Below are 15,296 nucleotides of genomic sequence, written 5' to 3'. Positions count from 1 at the left end.
GTGAGGTGAAGGAAGGCATGGGCGAAAGAAAGAAAGCAAACGAAGGGGAAAATAACAGGAAAGAACTGTTGCAGAGTGCTTCTGCCTCCGTCATTTACTTTGCGCACCTCACCAGACATACCTTTATTTTTAGAATAGAAAACCCTCCTCATCTCTTCATCCTACTGCATTCAACCCTCTATACCACACCTTACAGAGGCACATCAACCACGCAAAGCCAACAACCAATACAGCCGGCACAGAAGCTTCCAGTGTCCACTTCTCCAGCGCATTACCTTCTTACAGATCCTCCCCTGTCATCAGAGTCCCATCTAAGCTCGTCAGCCGGTCACAATCCCAACAAACCAATAACAGATCCCCCACGTGCATCCAAAAGCGTCCTAGTGCGACGCCAACCAGCACAGCTCCTCCGGACCGAATTGTGCCGGGAATCCCCGTCAACCAATTGATGCAACCAAAACATTTTCTCGAACAGCTTCCGGCCCCAGCAGAACATCTCCTGAAAGGACACCTGCAACCCGCCTTTTCACTTGTCGCATCTCGTCAACCGCATCTCCTTCTCAACTCAATTCTCCCCTCCCAAACGTCCTTTGTCAAAATCAGCAATCATGTCTGTTCCTAACTTCGGAGACATCGCCAAGTCGGCCAACGACGTATGCGCTCTTCCTTTCCTTAATTCCATTTCTACTCACCTCGGGTATTCGCGGACGGGCAAAAACAAAGAGCTCTTGGCTCTTTCCCGGCCGAGGTCATCCCCAATGTGAAGAAACCACTCAGCTGACAATTGAACTCTCTCTGCACAGCTCCTCAACAAGGACTTCTACCACCTCTCTGCCACCACCTTCGAGCTCAAGAGCAACACCCCCAACAACGTTGCCTTCAAGGTCACCGGCAAGACCTCCCACGAGAAGACCACCGCTGGAGCTGTAAGTCGCGCCATTTCCCACTCCTTAAGCGCATCGGAAATACTCGGTGTTGCAGAAACAATCGTGAGCCTCAGCTGACCGTGTGCTTCCCAATCCAGATCGAGGGCAAATACTCCGACAAGGCTACCGGTACAGCAACCACCGCCCATCGTTTAAAACGCTTGCATTTCAGTCTCGGCCGACTTAACGGATTGTGTTTCGGCATTCCGGTCTATTTCGCCGCAGGCTGGACGCCTGGAAATGCATATTTGCTAACATTCTACCGTCGTGCAGGCCTCACCCTTACCCAGACATGGAACACCGCTGCTGCCCTTGACACCAAGGTCGAGCTCGCCGACAGCCTTGCCAAGGGCCTGAAGGCCGAGGGTGTCTTCTCCTTCCTGCCCTCCGCCGGCGAGAAGGCCGCCTCCAAGAAGGGCGCCAAGTTCAACCTTACCTTCAAGCAGAGCAACTTCCACAGCCGCGCTTTCTTCGACCTCCTGAAGGGCCCCACCGCCAACATCGACGCCGTCGTTGGCCATGAGGGTTTCCTTGCCGGTGCCTCTGCTGGCTACGACGTCCAGAAGGCCTCCGTCACTGGCTACGCCGCCGCCGTCGGCTACCAGGCCCCCACCTACAGCGCTGCCATCACCGCCAGCGACAACCTCAGCCTCTTCGCTGCCTCCTACTACCACAAGGTGAACAGCCAGGTTGAGGCTGGTGCCAAGGCCACCTGGAACTCCAAGGCCGGCAACAATGTCGGTCTTGAGGTCGCCAGCAAGTACCGCATCGACCCCGTCTCCTTCGCCAAGGTATGTGATATCCCTGCCCCCCCTGCAGACCACTCTCGAGGAATGCTTGCTAACCAGCATGTCTCTATAGTTCAAGGTCAACAACAACGGTGTTGCCGCCCTTGGCTACAACGTCCTCCTCCGCGAGGGTGTTACCCTGGGTCTTGGTGCCTCCTTTGATACCCAGAAGCTCGACCAGGCCACCCACAAGCTTGGCGCCAGCTTCACCTTCGAGGGCTAAGCTTCTTTCACCGCATGTATTCTTGACGAGGACAATTCATTCAGCTTTTTTTTTCCGGCCTGGTAGCGGACCCAATGCTCTTCGCATTTCATTTGGAGGCTCCTTTCTAGTGTAGAATAGTTCGGGGAGTAATTGAGTTTGGTCGACCGGGAACAGCATGATCTTTGTTCGACGTGGCATTCATTCCATGGGAGGTCTTGATTACTATGTTGAAGTTCATAATTTTGTCTTGAAAGGCGTCTTAACGTTCGACACTCGCCTCTATGCCGCTATCTATGATTTGCCGTCTTTCTTTTTGCGGCTCCATCCGCCCACGGCCAGGTATGGAATAAAAAAGGAAAAGAAGAGGATGCCGCTAACCACCAAGAAGGCGCCCACTGACGTCTCCTGTGGCCCATTCGGAACCTCGGTGCCCATGATCCTGTACGCTCGCCGCGAATCTTGCCTCGACTGCGTCTGGGTGTGCGTCTCGGAATCGAAGTGCGGCACCTTGGGCGACCTCGTGTGGCCGTAGGGGTCCTGCCCTGGGCCCATGCCGGGCTGGGCCTGCGCCGTGCCCGTCCCGTCGCCGCCGCCGCCGCCGCCCTCGTGCGCCTCCCTCCTCTTCGCCGACTGGGCGCCCCATCCCCCGGACCGGTAGAAGCTGGGCGGCGGGCCGCGGAAGGTGGTCCTGCGCCGCGACAGGCCCGAGGCGGGGCGGCCGCCCGCGGGGCCTGTGCTGTGGTAGGAGCCGCGGCGGTGGCCGTGTGCGGAGGAGGAGGAGGGGAGGGAGCGGTCGTAGGCGGCGCGTTTCGCGGGTGTGCCGAGGACGGAGTAGGCCTCTGCTATGGCGTGGAACTTGCGGGAGGCGTGCGGGTCGTTGCGGTTGTGGTCTGGGTGGTGGGTTTTGGAGAGAGCGTAGAAGGACCTGGTGGGGGTGGGTTTGAGCGTGTTAGTTATCTCTTTGAGGCGGGGGAGCGGTGTGTGTGCGAGTATGTGTGGTAGGGTTGACGAAAGCAATTGGGGCTGGCAAGAGACAACGCTCGGGACGAACGCACTTCTTTATGTCAGAGGGCGAGGCGTCGTGGGCGACCTTGAGGGTGTCGTAGTGGTTCGCGGAAGCGTCGTCATCTCGCAGCGCACGGGATGTGGTGAAGGGCGCGGCGGCGGCGGCGGGACTATGAGCTCGGGGGAGGTGCCGGTTCGCCGGGCATGGGGCCGATATTGGGAATGCGCCGGAGCGGAGGGGACGGGCGGCCGCTGCGGGTTGGAGCCGGCGGAGGAGCATGCCTCATGCTCTTGTTCTTTGCTGAGAAACGTCAATTGAAGGGGTAGGGAAACATTTAGAAAAGAAAAGAAAAAAGGGTCGAGGATGAGGTAGGCGAGCAAGGGAATTGGGGGTTGGCGGGGTGGTAATTGGTAGGTAGGTAGGTATGCAGATAGTACGAAGGGAAGACGGAAAGCAAGATTGGGGCCGTTGGGTCGGAGGGCGTGTCGCTCGCGTGCGCCAGACGGAGTAGTGACGAAATCGATGGTTCGGTTGGCCGGTCGGTGGATCGGAGCTTGATCATACGTTGGACAAGGGGATTATGTAATAATGATGGGGCCGGTTTGCGGCCGGTCGGCATGCCGTATCTTAGACCCTTATTTGCCGGGGACGGTTTCGAGATCACGACCAACGGCGACGCAGGAGAGCAAGTAATGCAGTTTGGTTCCTTGCCGGCAGAACCAGTCATCATCTTAACCAAGTAACTTCCAGAACAGCGCTTATAGCAGATGTCTGAAAGATGATCTTCTGGTCAGCCTAACCCTTGACTCACAAGTTTTACCATATACGTGCCCAAGGATATGTGTGGCAATCAGCATCAGAAACATTCTAAGTGATTCCAGCAGTGAGCAGGAAGTAGCTCCATTGGGGCAGAACGTGGTATAGCGCCATGACCCCTTTCAACGAAGGGAGAAAGCTGTTCGTTACATTCCACAACCTAGGCTGAGCCGCCATGGCTCGACATGCCTTTGCCGACCCGACCAAAACTCCCACACATGTATACCCCCCGTACCCGATGAAAACCAGACTCCGAAGCTCCAGGCCAAAGCGCAATTTTCTCAGCAACGCTGAACATGCTAGAATTTGCAATCATGTCATCTTCTGACGTTTTGGATCCACCCCCATGCCGCCAGGGGCGTTGCCCGCCGCCCCATTGTTCGACACATCGACCAGCGCTGGCCTTACGGCACCGTCTTGCTGCAGCGGGCGCTTCATGGTCGGCGGCCGATAGGAACCCCGGTTGGCCAAGGGACTACCAGCGCCCCCGGGAGCCCCGATCCGTCGACTCTGGCTGAGCTGCAGGTGCGGCGCCCCGGTTCCCCCTCCGGGGCCGGCGTTGCCCGGTCTGACTGGCGTGAAGCCCGATGCCGACGGCTGCTGCGACGGAGTTGGCGGAACGTGCTGACCGGATCTAGCAAGGGGCTTCGAGACTGAATGATCTATGCCGGGGGTCTTTCGTATGGATGGGCTCTCTGCCTTTGGATTGAAGGCTTGTTGCCCGGCTGGCAGGAGAAGAGGCGCGTCAGCGTTGTTCCCCTGCAGAGCAGATTCTGGAATTTGCTGTACAGCACGTGCGGAGAAGAAGCCAACAGGCTCGGCGGCGTTGCCAGCTTGCCCTGGCGTGGTCATATTCCCATTGGCTTGAGGAGCGGACGGCGCGGACGGGGCTAAGGGGTTTGTGGGTGCGCGAGGTTGGTTTGGTGCTTGTGGCCTGTTGCCGTAGCCTGTTGGCGGGCCTTGTCGTGATTGTGCTTGGTTTGGCGTCTGAGGTGCTCGTAGGCTTCCTGTAGATGTGCTTCTACCCATTTGCCGAGAGGGAGCTTGCATGTGATTCGGGACGGGTGCTGGCGCAACACTCGCGGCTCTATCGTTGGAAACGCCATTCGCTACAGGAGGAAGCACAACCTCATCCGGATGGTCGCTCTCGACGACGGCAAAGTCTGCTTCATCAAAGTCTGGGCATGTCAGTCTCAGTCTCGTCGACTACACCAATCTAAATGGCCTACCTTCAAGGAGGTCCTCAATCGACTCGGCCGTCTCCAGCTTGACCGGTGGCGGCGGGAGAGCTTTTCCCTCCTCTTTCTTGATAGCGAAATCAGAGTGTCTGTGCAGCTCGGTCTCGTTGAATTTTGTTGGGGCGACCTTCATTTTGGTCACCTTGGAGAGGTAGTCCTTGTCGTAGATGCAATTGCCCAGCACGTTGCCAAAGTTTCTCAGAGCTCTCTTCAGGGCGTCGGTGGTGCCCTCCTTCTTGGCCTTTTCGAAGGCGGCCGCCTTGCCCTTGCAATTCTCGATGTGGCCGTAGCCAATGTCCTCGTGGAAGGTGCCGTCGCGCAGGGTCACGCGGACGATGACGGACAGGCCCAGGCTGATCTTCATGGTCTGCGGGTGCTCGTCGACGAAGTCGACCTGGATGTTCTGGATGGACGAGGACCAGCCATTGAAGCCGAATACCTCGTTCGCGAGGGCGATGCACTTCTCGGCGGCGATGTAGTGGACCTTCTGGCCCGACGGCCCGGCGCGTGCGGATATGTACTCGGGGCCCAGCTGTTTCTCGAGACGGCTTTGCAATGTAGCGATTTCTTGGGCTGTGTATTCGCTCATCCGCTTCTGCGGCTCCTCGAAAGGATTGGCGACGATGCCGTGTTGATCGCCCGGGCTGAGACAGGACAGTTATCAGTAGGGCAAGACGCGTGTGGGCAGCAATAAACGTACGCGGGCATTTTGTCTGATGGAATGTCTTTGTTTTCTGCCCCGCCGGGATATATATTGTCTGAGTCGAGGGTGAGAAACAGAGGAAAGGCCTCGAAGGCGGAGGTGCGGATGTTGAGAGTCGGTCAATTAGGTGCGGGCAGGCTCCCACTGTGTAAAGATGATGTGCAGGCCGATGTGGCGCGTCGACATAGGCGCCGGTCTTCACGCGTCGAGGCCGGAGGCAACAATGACGGGTAGTCACGTGAAAGACAACGAAGAGGATGACATAAGCCTCTACCACCACCCACCCCCACCTTCAACAAGCGGCCTGCTGCCTGTGCCGTGCCTGGAGCCTGAGGAGGTTTCAGCAGGCACCCTCAGCACCAAAGGTACCTAAGTAACAGTACTTGTACCTGAAGAGCACTGCAGAGAATAGCGGGATCAGAGGTCATAGTTCACTGCCGCGCCGCTGTCGTCCGAACGGTGAACGGTTGGAGAAGCACCTCCACAAACCTACCCCGCCAAATGAAGCTTTTCCTTGAGGCTCCTGGGCTCTAGGCCGGGCGTGCAGAGAGTCCGCATCCCAATTTGCCAATCTCAGCACCACAGGCGAAGAGACGTGCCTCATTGAGGAGTTTCAGCCCTTTTTTTCCCAACACCATCCATATGAGCACCACTCCTCGACCCCTCTCTCTCCCTTCCTCCGTCCAGCATGACGCAAACTCAACATCCCACCCACATCGGTGGCAAACATAAACACACCGAGATGAACAGCCTACAGGGGGGCCGGCCATAAAGCGACATGGGTCGGAGAGCTGATGTAACATGACCTGAGCGCCCGAATCGGATGAAAATTGCTTGCTCTTGCTGCCTTGGCCTCATGTTCGGCACCGCAAAGAGAAGTTAGAGAACATTGGAAAAAACAGGGGACAGTGATCATGAGGTACTGCGGCTGGCCCGCCCCCGGTTACGGGTTGACGATGATCAGGCACGCGCGCACAGATAGATAGAGGGGAGTGGCTGCAACATGATACCTACACTGTCCGCTGTGGTTTTTTTCTTTTCTTCTTTTTCTTCCTTCAATGATTGGAATCATAGCGCTTGGGAGGGCAGATTAAGGGCTAAACACATACACGCACCACACGCACAAACACACACACACAATCAAATGTGTTTGGACAGTTGACTGACTCCCACGACTCATTCACAGGGGACTTGAATGCCTGTCCCGACTCAGTGATTAGGTACCTAGTTTAACAGATTAGCCGTTTTGGGCGTACAAACAGGCGGCTCACAACAACGACGACGACGACGACGACGGACAGGAACACGTATGCTTTTGGCATGGGTCCAACATGATGAATGCTTTGAAATTCCATGTTACCGTAACATGAGGGAACCAAGTGCTATGAAGCCATTCTCTGCACCCTGCCGCAGCTCTGACACACTCTCACTCCCACTCTCACTCTCCCTCATTCTTCCACTCTCACACCATGATCCCATTACGATGCCCGTGTCCAAATGCACTCTCGTTCCGCCACAGTAGGACCTCCTTAACTCGAAGCCATAATTATGCGTGTTGATGTTTGGACTTGACCTCTCCCAAGTGGGTGGGATGTTGGATTACTCGCTGCCTTCCCCAGATGCATTCCTTGTACCCCGCGAAAATCAGACTACCTAACATGAGAAAATGTATGACTCGGATTCCTTGTCGACCTTGAGGGTGACTGTGAGGCAGCAGAGCAAGCCGTCCTTCAGAAGTCCCCCAAGAAAGACTCGCAACAAGCGACGGGAAAGGGATATCATCGATCGGAAAAAGAAATTGACAAGAACGCCTCCCAAACCCATCCCGGTCCTGACATGAAATTTGTCTACGGAACCCAAAAAGTCTATGCCGTTTGCCGCCCGATGCTGAACGAAGTAATGAAGAAAAGCGGACATGGGAAAAGAAAACCGTCGTTATAGTCGTCGTGATATGTCCAGTTGGCGATGCGATCGACCAGGGGTCGATGCCTCATGCTGCGGCGGGTGCCGAATTTCTCTTGTTGCCCCCCCGTGTATTGACATGTATGCGGGTTGGTTAGCTCCCTTCTTCCCGCCTCTACCAAGGCCCGACACGCACGGGTGCACCGTACGTGCCGGACATGAGCTGGTTGAGAATCGAGTTCGGATCCGACGATGGGTTTCCAGGCTGCTGTCCGTTCGAGGAGCCCCCATGTGCCATCCAGCTGACACTCGTGGCCATCGAGTTCATAGCCGTGCCCATACGTCCGCCTGAGATCTCGTGGTGTTTCGCCAGGGTCTGGTCCCATCCTCCCGTGTGCAGACTCAGACCGCCGCCACGCTTGGCCGCCTCATTGATGACCAAGGCCCAGGCCTTGGAGATCTCGTCGTATGCATTCTCCTTGTGGTGTCGGTACTGCTGGGGCTCCCAGTCGGGGAGAGCGTGGATGATCTTGGTAGCACCGTCCAGATATTGCAGCGAGACGGTGGTTTGGGTTTCGTTTGGCGGGAGGTACTGGGGGGTGAAATCGAGGAGGGCGTCGATGAGGGCCGTCAGGGGGGCCTTGACGCGGTAGTATGTGTAGTCGGCACTAGTTTCGCCGTAGGGAATGGCGGCCTTCATCTTCTCCTGATACTCCTGCAAGACGCCGTGTGCGGCAGCGACGGTCGGGCGAGGGGCGCTGCTGATCACTTCCTGGCCGATTTCCGGGTGTCGCTCGCAGATTCGCACGAGGAGGGCTCGTACGGCTGTCGGGTCCAGGGTTTCCAGCATCCGGGGAAGCGACAGCGGTCGGCCGACCAGCTCGTTGGAGCGAACCTTTTTTGAGGGGCGCTGCAGTTGTCTCGATGAGGCGGATGGGGAACTTCGGGGGGACAACGACATCTCGTCGCCATCCTCGTCAGCCTTGCGTTTGCGGCTTGTGGTGGCCATGTTGTGAAATGGGCTCACTGGGTTCTGGGTTAGCGTCGGCATGCACGAGTCGTTGGGTTTCGGGCGTGCCAGAAATTTGCCTGCACGGGGGAAGGCGAGGGGGGGGGGATAGCCCACCTCCCCCCAAGAAAAAAGGAAAAGGGATGCAAAAGAGGAATACTCACAAGAACGAGAGGGAGAAATGCGGTTGGCTTCGTGGGGGTGCTGGAAGAGAGGCGGTTGTGGCGATAGCAACACATTCATGTTTGGGTTGAGTCTGGCGGGATTCCCTGCTATATGAATGACTCTGGTGACGACGACGCTTACGACCAACGGGCGACGACGACAACAGTCCAGGTGAAACCAGAAACTCAGATGCTTTGATTGATTTGAGGGGTTGAGTAGTGGTGTCAGGAAGGATACGGAAGGTCGGGAAGAGGCGGTGTTGTTTGACCGATTGACTGTGGGTGTGTTGTGAGAGTGTGAATGTGAGGGGAAAAGAGAAGCAGGATTTGGGCAAAGGAGAAGAAGGGACGATGGAGGCGAGTGCTGGGCTGGGCTGGAGCGAGGGAGCGGGAATGTGAAGGGGGGAGAGATGGAGATGAGAGGGAAAAAAAGAGGAGCCTTTCCTTCTTTGGCGCCTCTCTTCAGGCCTTGGACATGCTGGACCTTGCACTCGAGGTGTCGGGTTTGTTGCTGGAACTGGATCACTGGACCACTGTGACCCAGCTAAGCAACGTGCGTTGGCTGGCTTTGCTCTCCACCCATCCACTCTGTGTGCAGAGCAGAGCACCCGACACTGGAGTACCTAGGTACCTACCTACCTAGTGCACTCTGTAAGGATATGGGAGAAGTTGGAGGAATACCCTGTCATTGGACCGAGCTGGGCCGGGAACACCACCTCAGAGGATGCTGTGCCACTGGGTCGGGGCAGCTGCAGGCCGCCTGTAATATCAAACAAGAGCGGTCAAGGGCGATGGGTGGTGCCCGATGCCGAAACATCAGTCTTAGGAGATGGACGAGAAGCTGCATGGACAAGACCATGTAGAGGTACATGCGCTACCTCGATTGTTGTGACCAGGGGGCATGGGATTCTGGATGGCGGCCATTGGCGGTTTCGTCTGGCTGGCTGCCAACTGGTGGATCCACCTCTGTTAACAAGAACCCGCACTTGAGTGGATGACGGAGGATCCACCGACCCGACGGCGTTGGCTTTGGCGCCTGGCGGTTGTGTGGCGGTCTCTGCTTGCTACTTTTGGAGCTAGACACTTTCTTGTCTTTTTCTCCCTGCCTCCTACCTAGGTACCCTACCTCTCGAGTACACAAGTGGCCTCGGGATTATTGTCGTGTGCTGCATCCTATTCTTCTTCTTCTTCTCTCCCACTCCACTTTTTCTCAGCTATGCTCCGCGGGGATTCAGGCCAGCTCGACAGCTTTTGCCTCGAGCGGCGGCCTGGGTGGCTGAACGTGGCTTGGCAGACCCGAAAAGGCGTTGATGCGCCGCTGAATCTTCAACTCGGAGCGGGTCGCGCGCGGGTCGCCCCATTTCGCATCATCATCCATGAACATCGTCAACCCCTCCAGCCCGTTAAAGTGCCAATATCCCCTGAAGAGAGAGCCTGGAACTCCCCGGCTACGGATGTGGATGCCCCTCACTGCGGTGCTTAATTGGCACTCGTATCCCCCTCACGTGCGTTGCTCGACAACGCTGTATTATGCTGTGGTTTCCCGAGTCAAAATACTACAATTCCACTGTGAGCACGCCAGGTGAGAGGGAGAGAGACGAGACAAAACGATACCCCTAAAAAGGGTCTCAGTCACCGTATTTTCTTCTCCATCTTGGCTTCTCGGCTGTTATCCGCATCTTAGTCACACATACTACTGAAGACGCAGCAAAACGAATGCAGGGCACGATTTTGGTCGAAAGACCAACCACCTCAGACCCTCAGTAGAGTCAGCTCTTTGCAGCCCAAAGATGTCGCTGAGCAGGTACTGGTACATCCCACAGTACTCTTCCCCTGACCTGGACCCATCATGGTCAGCCTCGGTGAGCAGCGAGCACTGAGCACCTAAAGTCCCCATATTTTATTGGAACACCCATCGTATCCACTTTGTTCCTTATCGCCTTATCGATTGCGGATGCTAATCCAAGAACAAGAAAAAAAAATTCGGGGCCAAGGGTACAATGCGGCGAAGGGTCCTGAAGGAAGATTCTCATAGTCGCTTCCACTGAATAAACTGATTCTAAAGCGACCGGTTCTGGAACATCCCAGAATACACTACACACTCGCCATGGCCACCACCGAAGCAGAGAAGCCCTCTAAGAGGCCCGAGACCGAAGATGCGACATCACAATCCCCCGAGTCCAAGAAGCGCAAGTCGGTCGCCGTCGACGAGATCGAGGTCGACCTCGAGGCCCCAGAGCCACCCTCGAAGCGCGCCAAGCGTCTGCTGAAGAAGGGCAAGAAGCTGCCCCCCAAGGTCGACAGCGACGATGAGAGGGAGGCCAAAAAGAAGGAGAAGGAGGAGAAGGAGCAGGCCGTCAAGGCCCGCTCCGAGCACGGCGTGTGGATCGGCAACCTGCCTTTCTTCGTCACCGCCGACGAGCTGCGCAAGTGGCTCATCGCTAACTCGGGCGAGATGATCACCGAAGAGTCTATCACGAGGCTGCACTTGCCCACCACCAAGCAGGCTGGCCGCGACAAGCCCTCCAATAAGGGCTTCGCCTACGTCGACTTCAACGATGTCGCGCCCAAGGTCGCCGCCATTGCCCTGACCGAGGCCGAGCTGGGCCACCGCAAGCTCTTGATCAAGGACTCCAAGTCGTTCGAGGGCCGGCCGAAGAAGGAGGAGGAGACGGCCGCCGCCGCTGCCGCTGCAGCCAAGGAGGAGGTGCCCAAGAGCAGCAAGATCTTCATCGGCAACCTCAGCTTCAAGACGACTGACGACGACGTGTGGCAACATTTCGAAAAGTGCGGGCAGATCGACTGGGTTAAGGTCGCGACGTTCGAGGACACGGGCAAATGCAAGGGCTATGGCTGGGTCAAGTTCCGCGAGCCCGAGTCGGCCGGCTGGGCCGTCAAAGGCTTCGTCAAGATTAAGGAGGAGATTGAGACCGAAGACGACTTCGTCGAGGCCCCCAAGGACAAGGACGGCGACGAAGATATGGAGGAGGCCGAGGGAGACGACGATGCGGCGAAGGAGAAGAAGGGGGCCGCCGCCGAGGAGCCGCGGTTCAAGATGAGGAAGTGGTGGGTCAACAAGCTGCTCGGCCGCATGCTGAAGATCGAGCTCGCCGAGGACGACCAGACGCGGTACAAGAAGCGCTTCGGCAAGGACGCGCCTAAGAGGCAACAGCAGCAGAATGGAGAGGGTGCCGAAGGTGCCGACGGCGCCGAGGGTGCGCCGGCGGAGGAGAGGAAGCCGAGGGCGCCCCGTCCCCCGAGGACAGAGAAGCCGAAGCCGGCGGCGGGCGAGCTCAAGGCGCAGGACGACATCTTGGTCGCGAGATTGACGGGCGCGGCGGCGAAGCATACGGGTACCAAGATTACGTTTGACTAGCGAGCAATACGCAGGTGTCGATTTGGAGCAACCAGGCTGAGTTACCGTGTGATCACGATATGAGAGACATGATGTACGGTACCGATGGAGGTGACCTTGCAAATGTCCATTAGTGATTTTTTTTGATATTTTCAAAACTCTCTGATCTAATACACAGATAATCATTACAAGGAATCAGTCAAGGTGATTGATTGCCATTGGTTGCTATGTTCGTGTCAAGAAGTCCATCGTCACTCTAACACTGCCGTAAGTGGACAGTGATAATAGCCCGCCCAACCGCCACCGATGGAAATGGCAAAACATGAATTTGAATGGCCAACAACTCGGGGCGTCCTCGACTTTGGCGGCGAGGAAGCCGAAGGAGGATCTCAATAGGTCTGTGACTGGGCCATACAGAGGACAGTAAGCTGCAGGCTGTGCCGCCAAATCTGCCTCGATGAATGCCTGCCAAGCTGTCCTTACACGTCGACGCTGCCGATTCGCCAGCCTGATGGTAATCCAAAAGGGCCCGAGAGGGGTCATTATGTGCAACTCCTCGCTCATGCCTCCCCTCGACACACCCGTGATCCTGTCGTCTCTGCGCAGAACATGTCAAACACGCACAATACCCTCATTGCACTACTCTAATCTCTGTCCTCGTTTCTGTTCTATCCCGAACCCATGGCCGAATTAGTGGGAACCATCGTGGGCGTGGTGTCGCTGGGGCTGCAAGTATGTTCCGGCATCAACGTCTACCTCGGCGGGATCCAAGGTCGCAAAGAAGACATCGCATCCACCGTTCGACACTGCAAGACCACCGAGATTCTGCTGAAGCAGACGGAATCCATCCGCGGACGACTCGCCTCGTTACCTAGTGCGAACACGGCAGCACTTCAGGAGAACATTTCAGCGGCAAACACCGAGCTGTCACTTCTGGAAGCGTACGTGAAGAAGATCCGCATTGAAGCGCCTCCGGTATCGTCCAAGTCTGTCGTGGCGAAGTTCAAAGAACAGGAGAAGAGGCTGCTCTACCCCTTCCGCAGGGATCACCTGAATCTCCTTGACAGCCGACTGGAGAGGGCGAACGAGGCGCTGCAAGGTGCCCTGCATCTTGCCGGACTGTACAACTCCCCTCAGTTCCGCGTGATTAAGACACCAATTTGCTAACATCGGCAACAGCGAGGTATCGTTCGACAGCAACGACTCCCTCCGAGGGATGGAGACGACCCTGGGCACACTAGCACAGGGATTCTCCGAGACGAGCGTGGAGATGCGAACTTCCATCGTGGAGCTGAGGGAAACAACCATGCTGTCACGGCAAGACAACCAGGCCATCATGGAGGGCATCGCTGAACTGGCCTCCATGATGAGCGCATTGTCTTCTTCCGGCGCGGGAGCGCTTTTGCCAAGAATGGTGTCGAAGCCGGACACGCTGAAGAGGGTCTGTGACAACGTGGAAGTCGTGGAGTCGTCAATTTCAGTACATCAATCATCCTACTCCGAGGCCAGGTCCAGCTTGGCAATGAGATCTTCAGACGATACTCTCAGCATCTACCCCGAATCGTACTGCCGTTGCAACGCCCGCCGAGTCACACGACACAGGAAACACCAATTCGGCCCAGCTTTCATCTTGAAGAAGGACGTCGTCAAAAGGGCACATCTGAATGATTGCCCATTTGCAGCGTTCGATGTCGACAAGACGAGCAACTGGTCTGCAGGGATATCAGTCAGACTCTTCCGGAAACTGGTGTCGACAGCTGTCACTCTGACAATGTCATCCACCTCGGGAGCAGGTGGTTTTGGAATTTCGCCAGTCATCAAATACTGCAACATCCGCAACCAAAGCCCAGCTTTCCAGGCCATTCATATACTAGGAACTGCATTCTGGCATCATGAATGGAGTGAGAAGGAATCCACAGAACTGGTTCGACGATGTATTAAAACCCTACAGGCAACGTTTGTTGCGAAGACATCGTTGCCTTCAGATGTCAACAGCGCAGGCGACAATTTGTTACATGATGTCGTCGACAGTTTGAAAAGTTCCTATATTAAGCAACAGAGTGCTGTATTGGACTTCCTTGTAAAAGCTAATGTGCCCCGAGACAGACCAGGAAGGTCTGGAAGGTTTGTAACGTGGAGCCCTGAGCCCTCTCTATTCGCTCTTTACCCACTGACTGATCTGTTAGACTGCCATTCCAAGCCGCATTCTTATCATCTCTCATGAATAACTGTGATGACTCGGTAATACAGAAAGAATTCGATCTTCTCTATCCAGAAGACTCATTGTTCGACTTGGACATTCAATGGGCAGGCGACCCCCTAGCATCCATGGGCAGAAAGCTACTGTGGCATACAAATCCAGTAAACTCGTGGAGGATGACGAAATGTGAGAAATTATCAATCAACTATCCAAGACCGATTCCGTCGGTAGTTTGGTTACTAAAGATACACAGTGTATGAAGGCCACCCCCTTGAGCCAATTTTCAAGCATGACAAGCAGTCTTTACTTGAAAATCTAAGCAGAGATCCTTCTCCTCCCGACTTGTCCACACGAGATGCATTCGGAGATAGTATACTGCATCATCTCGTGGGGTGGACTGAAGGCTTGCGCATCATTCTGAACCGTTTCGGAGAGTCAATTCTTCAAAAGTACGGTATCGACAGAATGGTCCTTGTTTTAGCTCTGTACCGGAGCGGCGACATCTGCACCAGCCCGATAACAGTGGAATGTCTCGACACCTGCCCTTGCGCAGATTCAGTCAAGCTTCTTCTTGAAGTCGATAGCGACTGTGTCAGGAGAGCAGTCACGGATTCCATCATTTTCATCATTTTTTGGCTACCAGGACTTGCCAGAGCATCTTGGCGGGCACGAGACCTCACAATCGAAACCTTGAGAGACCGACGACAACAACTGAAGGAACTTGCCGTTGCATGGCTCAAGCCTCACGACATAGATCGACTAGCTCTTCGCGAGCCACAAGTTCTGGACTACTACACTGGAGAAGTAGTGGAGGCACTCGCGGCCGTTGGAGTCAAGGTGCCACCTCAGCTCATGACGGAGGCCAATTCCGATGACTTCTTTTGGAAACTGGTGCCAGGTTCAATGTATCATTACATTGGCCACGCAAGCACCATAGTCGACACCGTCCCATTAGCGGAGGCACTATATTCTAAAGGGTTCCAG

The 15,296-nt window shown here is 55.8% G+C and overlaps 6 protein-coding genes across 6 annotated transcripts; 3 read left to right on the top strand and 3 right to left on the bottom strand.

Moving 5' to 3' along the window:
* Positions 1-608: 608 nt before the first annotated feature.
* On the top strand, positions 609-1,937 carry CH63R_08820 (mitochondrial outer membrane protein porin; the record flags this gene model as incomplete). Its single annotated transcript, XM_018303794.1, has 4 exons — positions 609-653; positions 804-926; positions 1,025-1,717; positions 1,788-1,937. The coding sequence occupies 4 exons, from the start codon at positions 609-611 to the stop codon at positions 1,935-1,937; spliced, it is 1,011 nt and encodes a 336-aa protein (XP_018155817.1).
* A 273-nt stretch (positions 1,938-2,210) lies between these two features.
* CH63R_08819 (DnaJ domain-containing protein) lies at positions 2,211-3,204 on the bottom strand (the record flags this gene model as incomplete). The annotated part of the gene is made up of 2 exons (XM_018303793.1): positions 2,211-2,844; positions 2,975-3,204. The coding sequence occupies 2 exons, from the start codon at positions 3,202-3,204 to the stop codon at positions 2,211-2,213; spliced, it is 864 nt and encodes a 287-aa protein (XP_018155816.1).
* Positions 3,205-4,053: 849 nt separating this feature from the next.
* Positions 4,054-5,687, bottom strand: CH63R_08818 (Recombination protein rad52; the record flags this gene model as incomplete). The annotated part of the gene is made up of 3 exons (XM_018303792.1): positions 4,054-4,919; positions 4,971-5,623; positions 5,680-5,687. The coding sequence occupies 3 exons, from the start codon at positions 5,685-5,687 to the stop codon at positions 4,054-4,056; spliced, it is 1,527 nt and encodes a 508-aa protein (XP_018155815.1).
* Positions 5,688-7,759: 2,072 nt separating this feature from the next.
* Positions 7,760-8,593, bottom strand: CH63R_08817 (Tethering factor for nuclear proteasome STS1; the record flags this gene model as incomplete). The annotated part of the gene is made up of 1 exon (XM_018303791.1): positions 7,760-8,593. One exon carries the CDS (start codon positions 8,591-8,593, stop codon positions 7,760-7,762), a length of 834 nt encoding a protein of 277 aa, XP_018155814.1.
* Positions 8,594-10,864: 2,271 nt separating this feature from the next.
* Positions 10,865-12,133, top strand: CH63R_08816 (RNA recognition domain-containing protein; the record flags this gene model as incomplete). The annotated part of the gene is made up of 1 exon (XM_018303790.1): positions 10,865-12,133. One exon carries the CDS (start codon positions 10,865-10,867, stop codon positions 12,131-12,133), a length of 1,269 nt encoding a protein of 422 aa, XP_018155813.1.
* Positions 12,134-12,793: 660 nt separating this feature from the next.
* CH63R_08815 (Ankyrin repeat-containing protein) lies at positions 12,794-13,746 on the top strand (the record flags this gene model as incomplete). The annotated part of the gene is made up of 3 exons (XM_018303789.1): positions 12,794-13,233; positions 13,292-13,553; positions 13,648-13,746. 3 exons carry the CDS (start codon positions 12,794-12,796, stop codon positions 13,744-13,746), a joined length of 801 nt encoding a protein of 266 aa, XP_018155812.1.
* Positions 13,747-15,296: the final 1,550 nt, after the last annotated feature.

The sequence above is a fragment of the Colletotrichum higginsianum genome, chromosome 6, assembly GCF_001672515.1.
Source record: "Colletotrichum higginsianum IMI 349063 chromosome 6, whole genome shotgun sequence".
Lineage (NCBI taxonomy): Eukaryota > Fungi > Ascomycota > Sordariomycetes > Glomerellales > Glomerellaceae > Colletotrichum > Colletotrichum higginsianum.
Note: the sequence above shows the minus strand (reverse complement) of the source record. Positions and strands in the feature narration are given on the sequence as shown.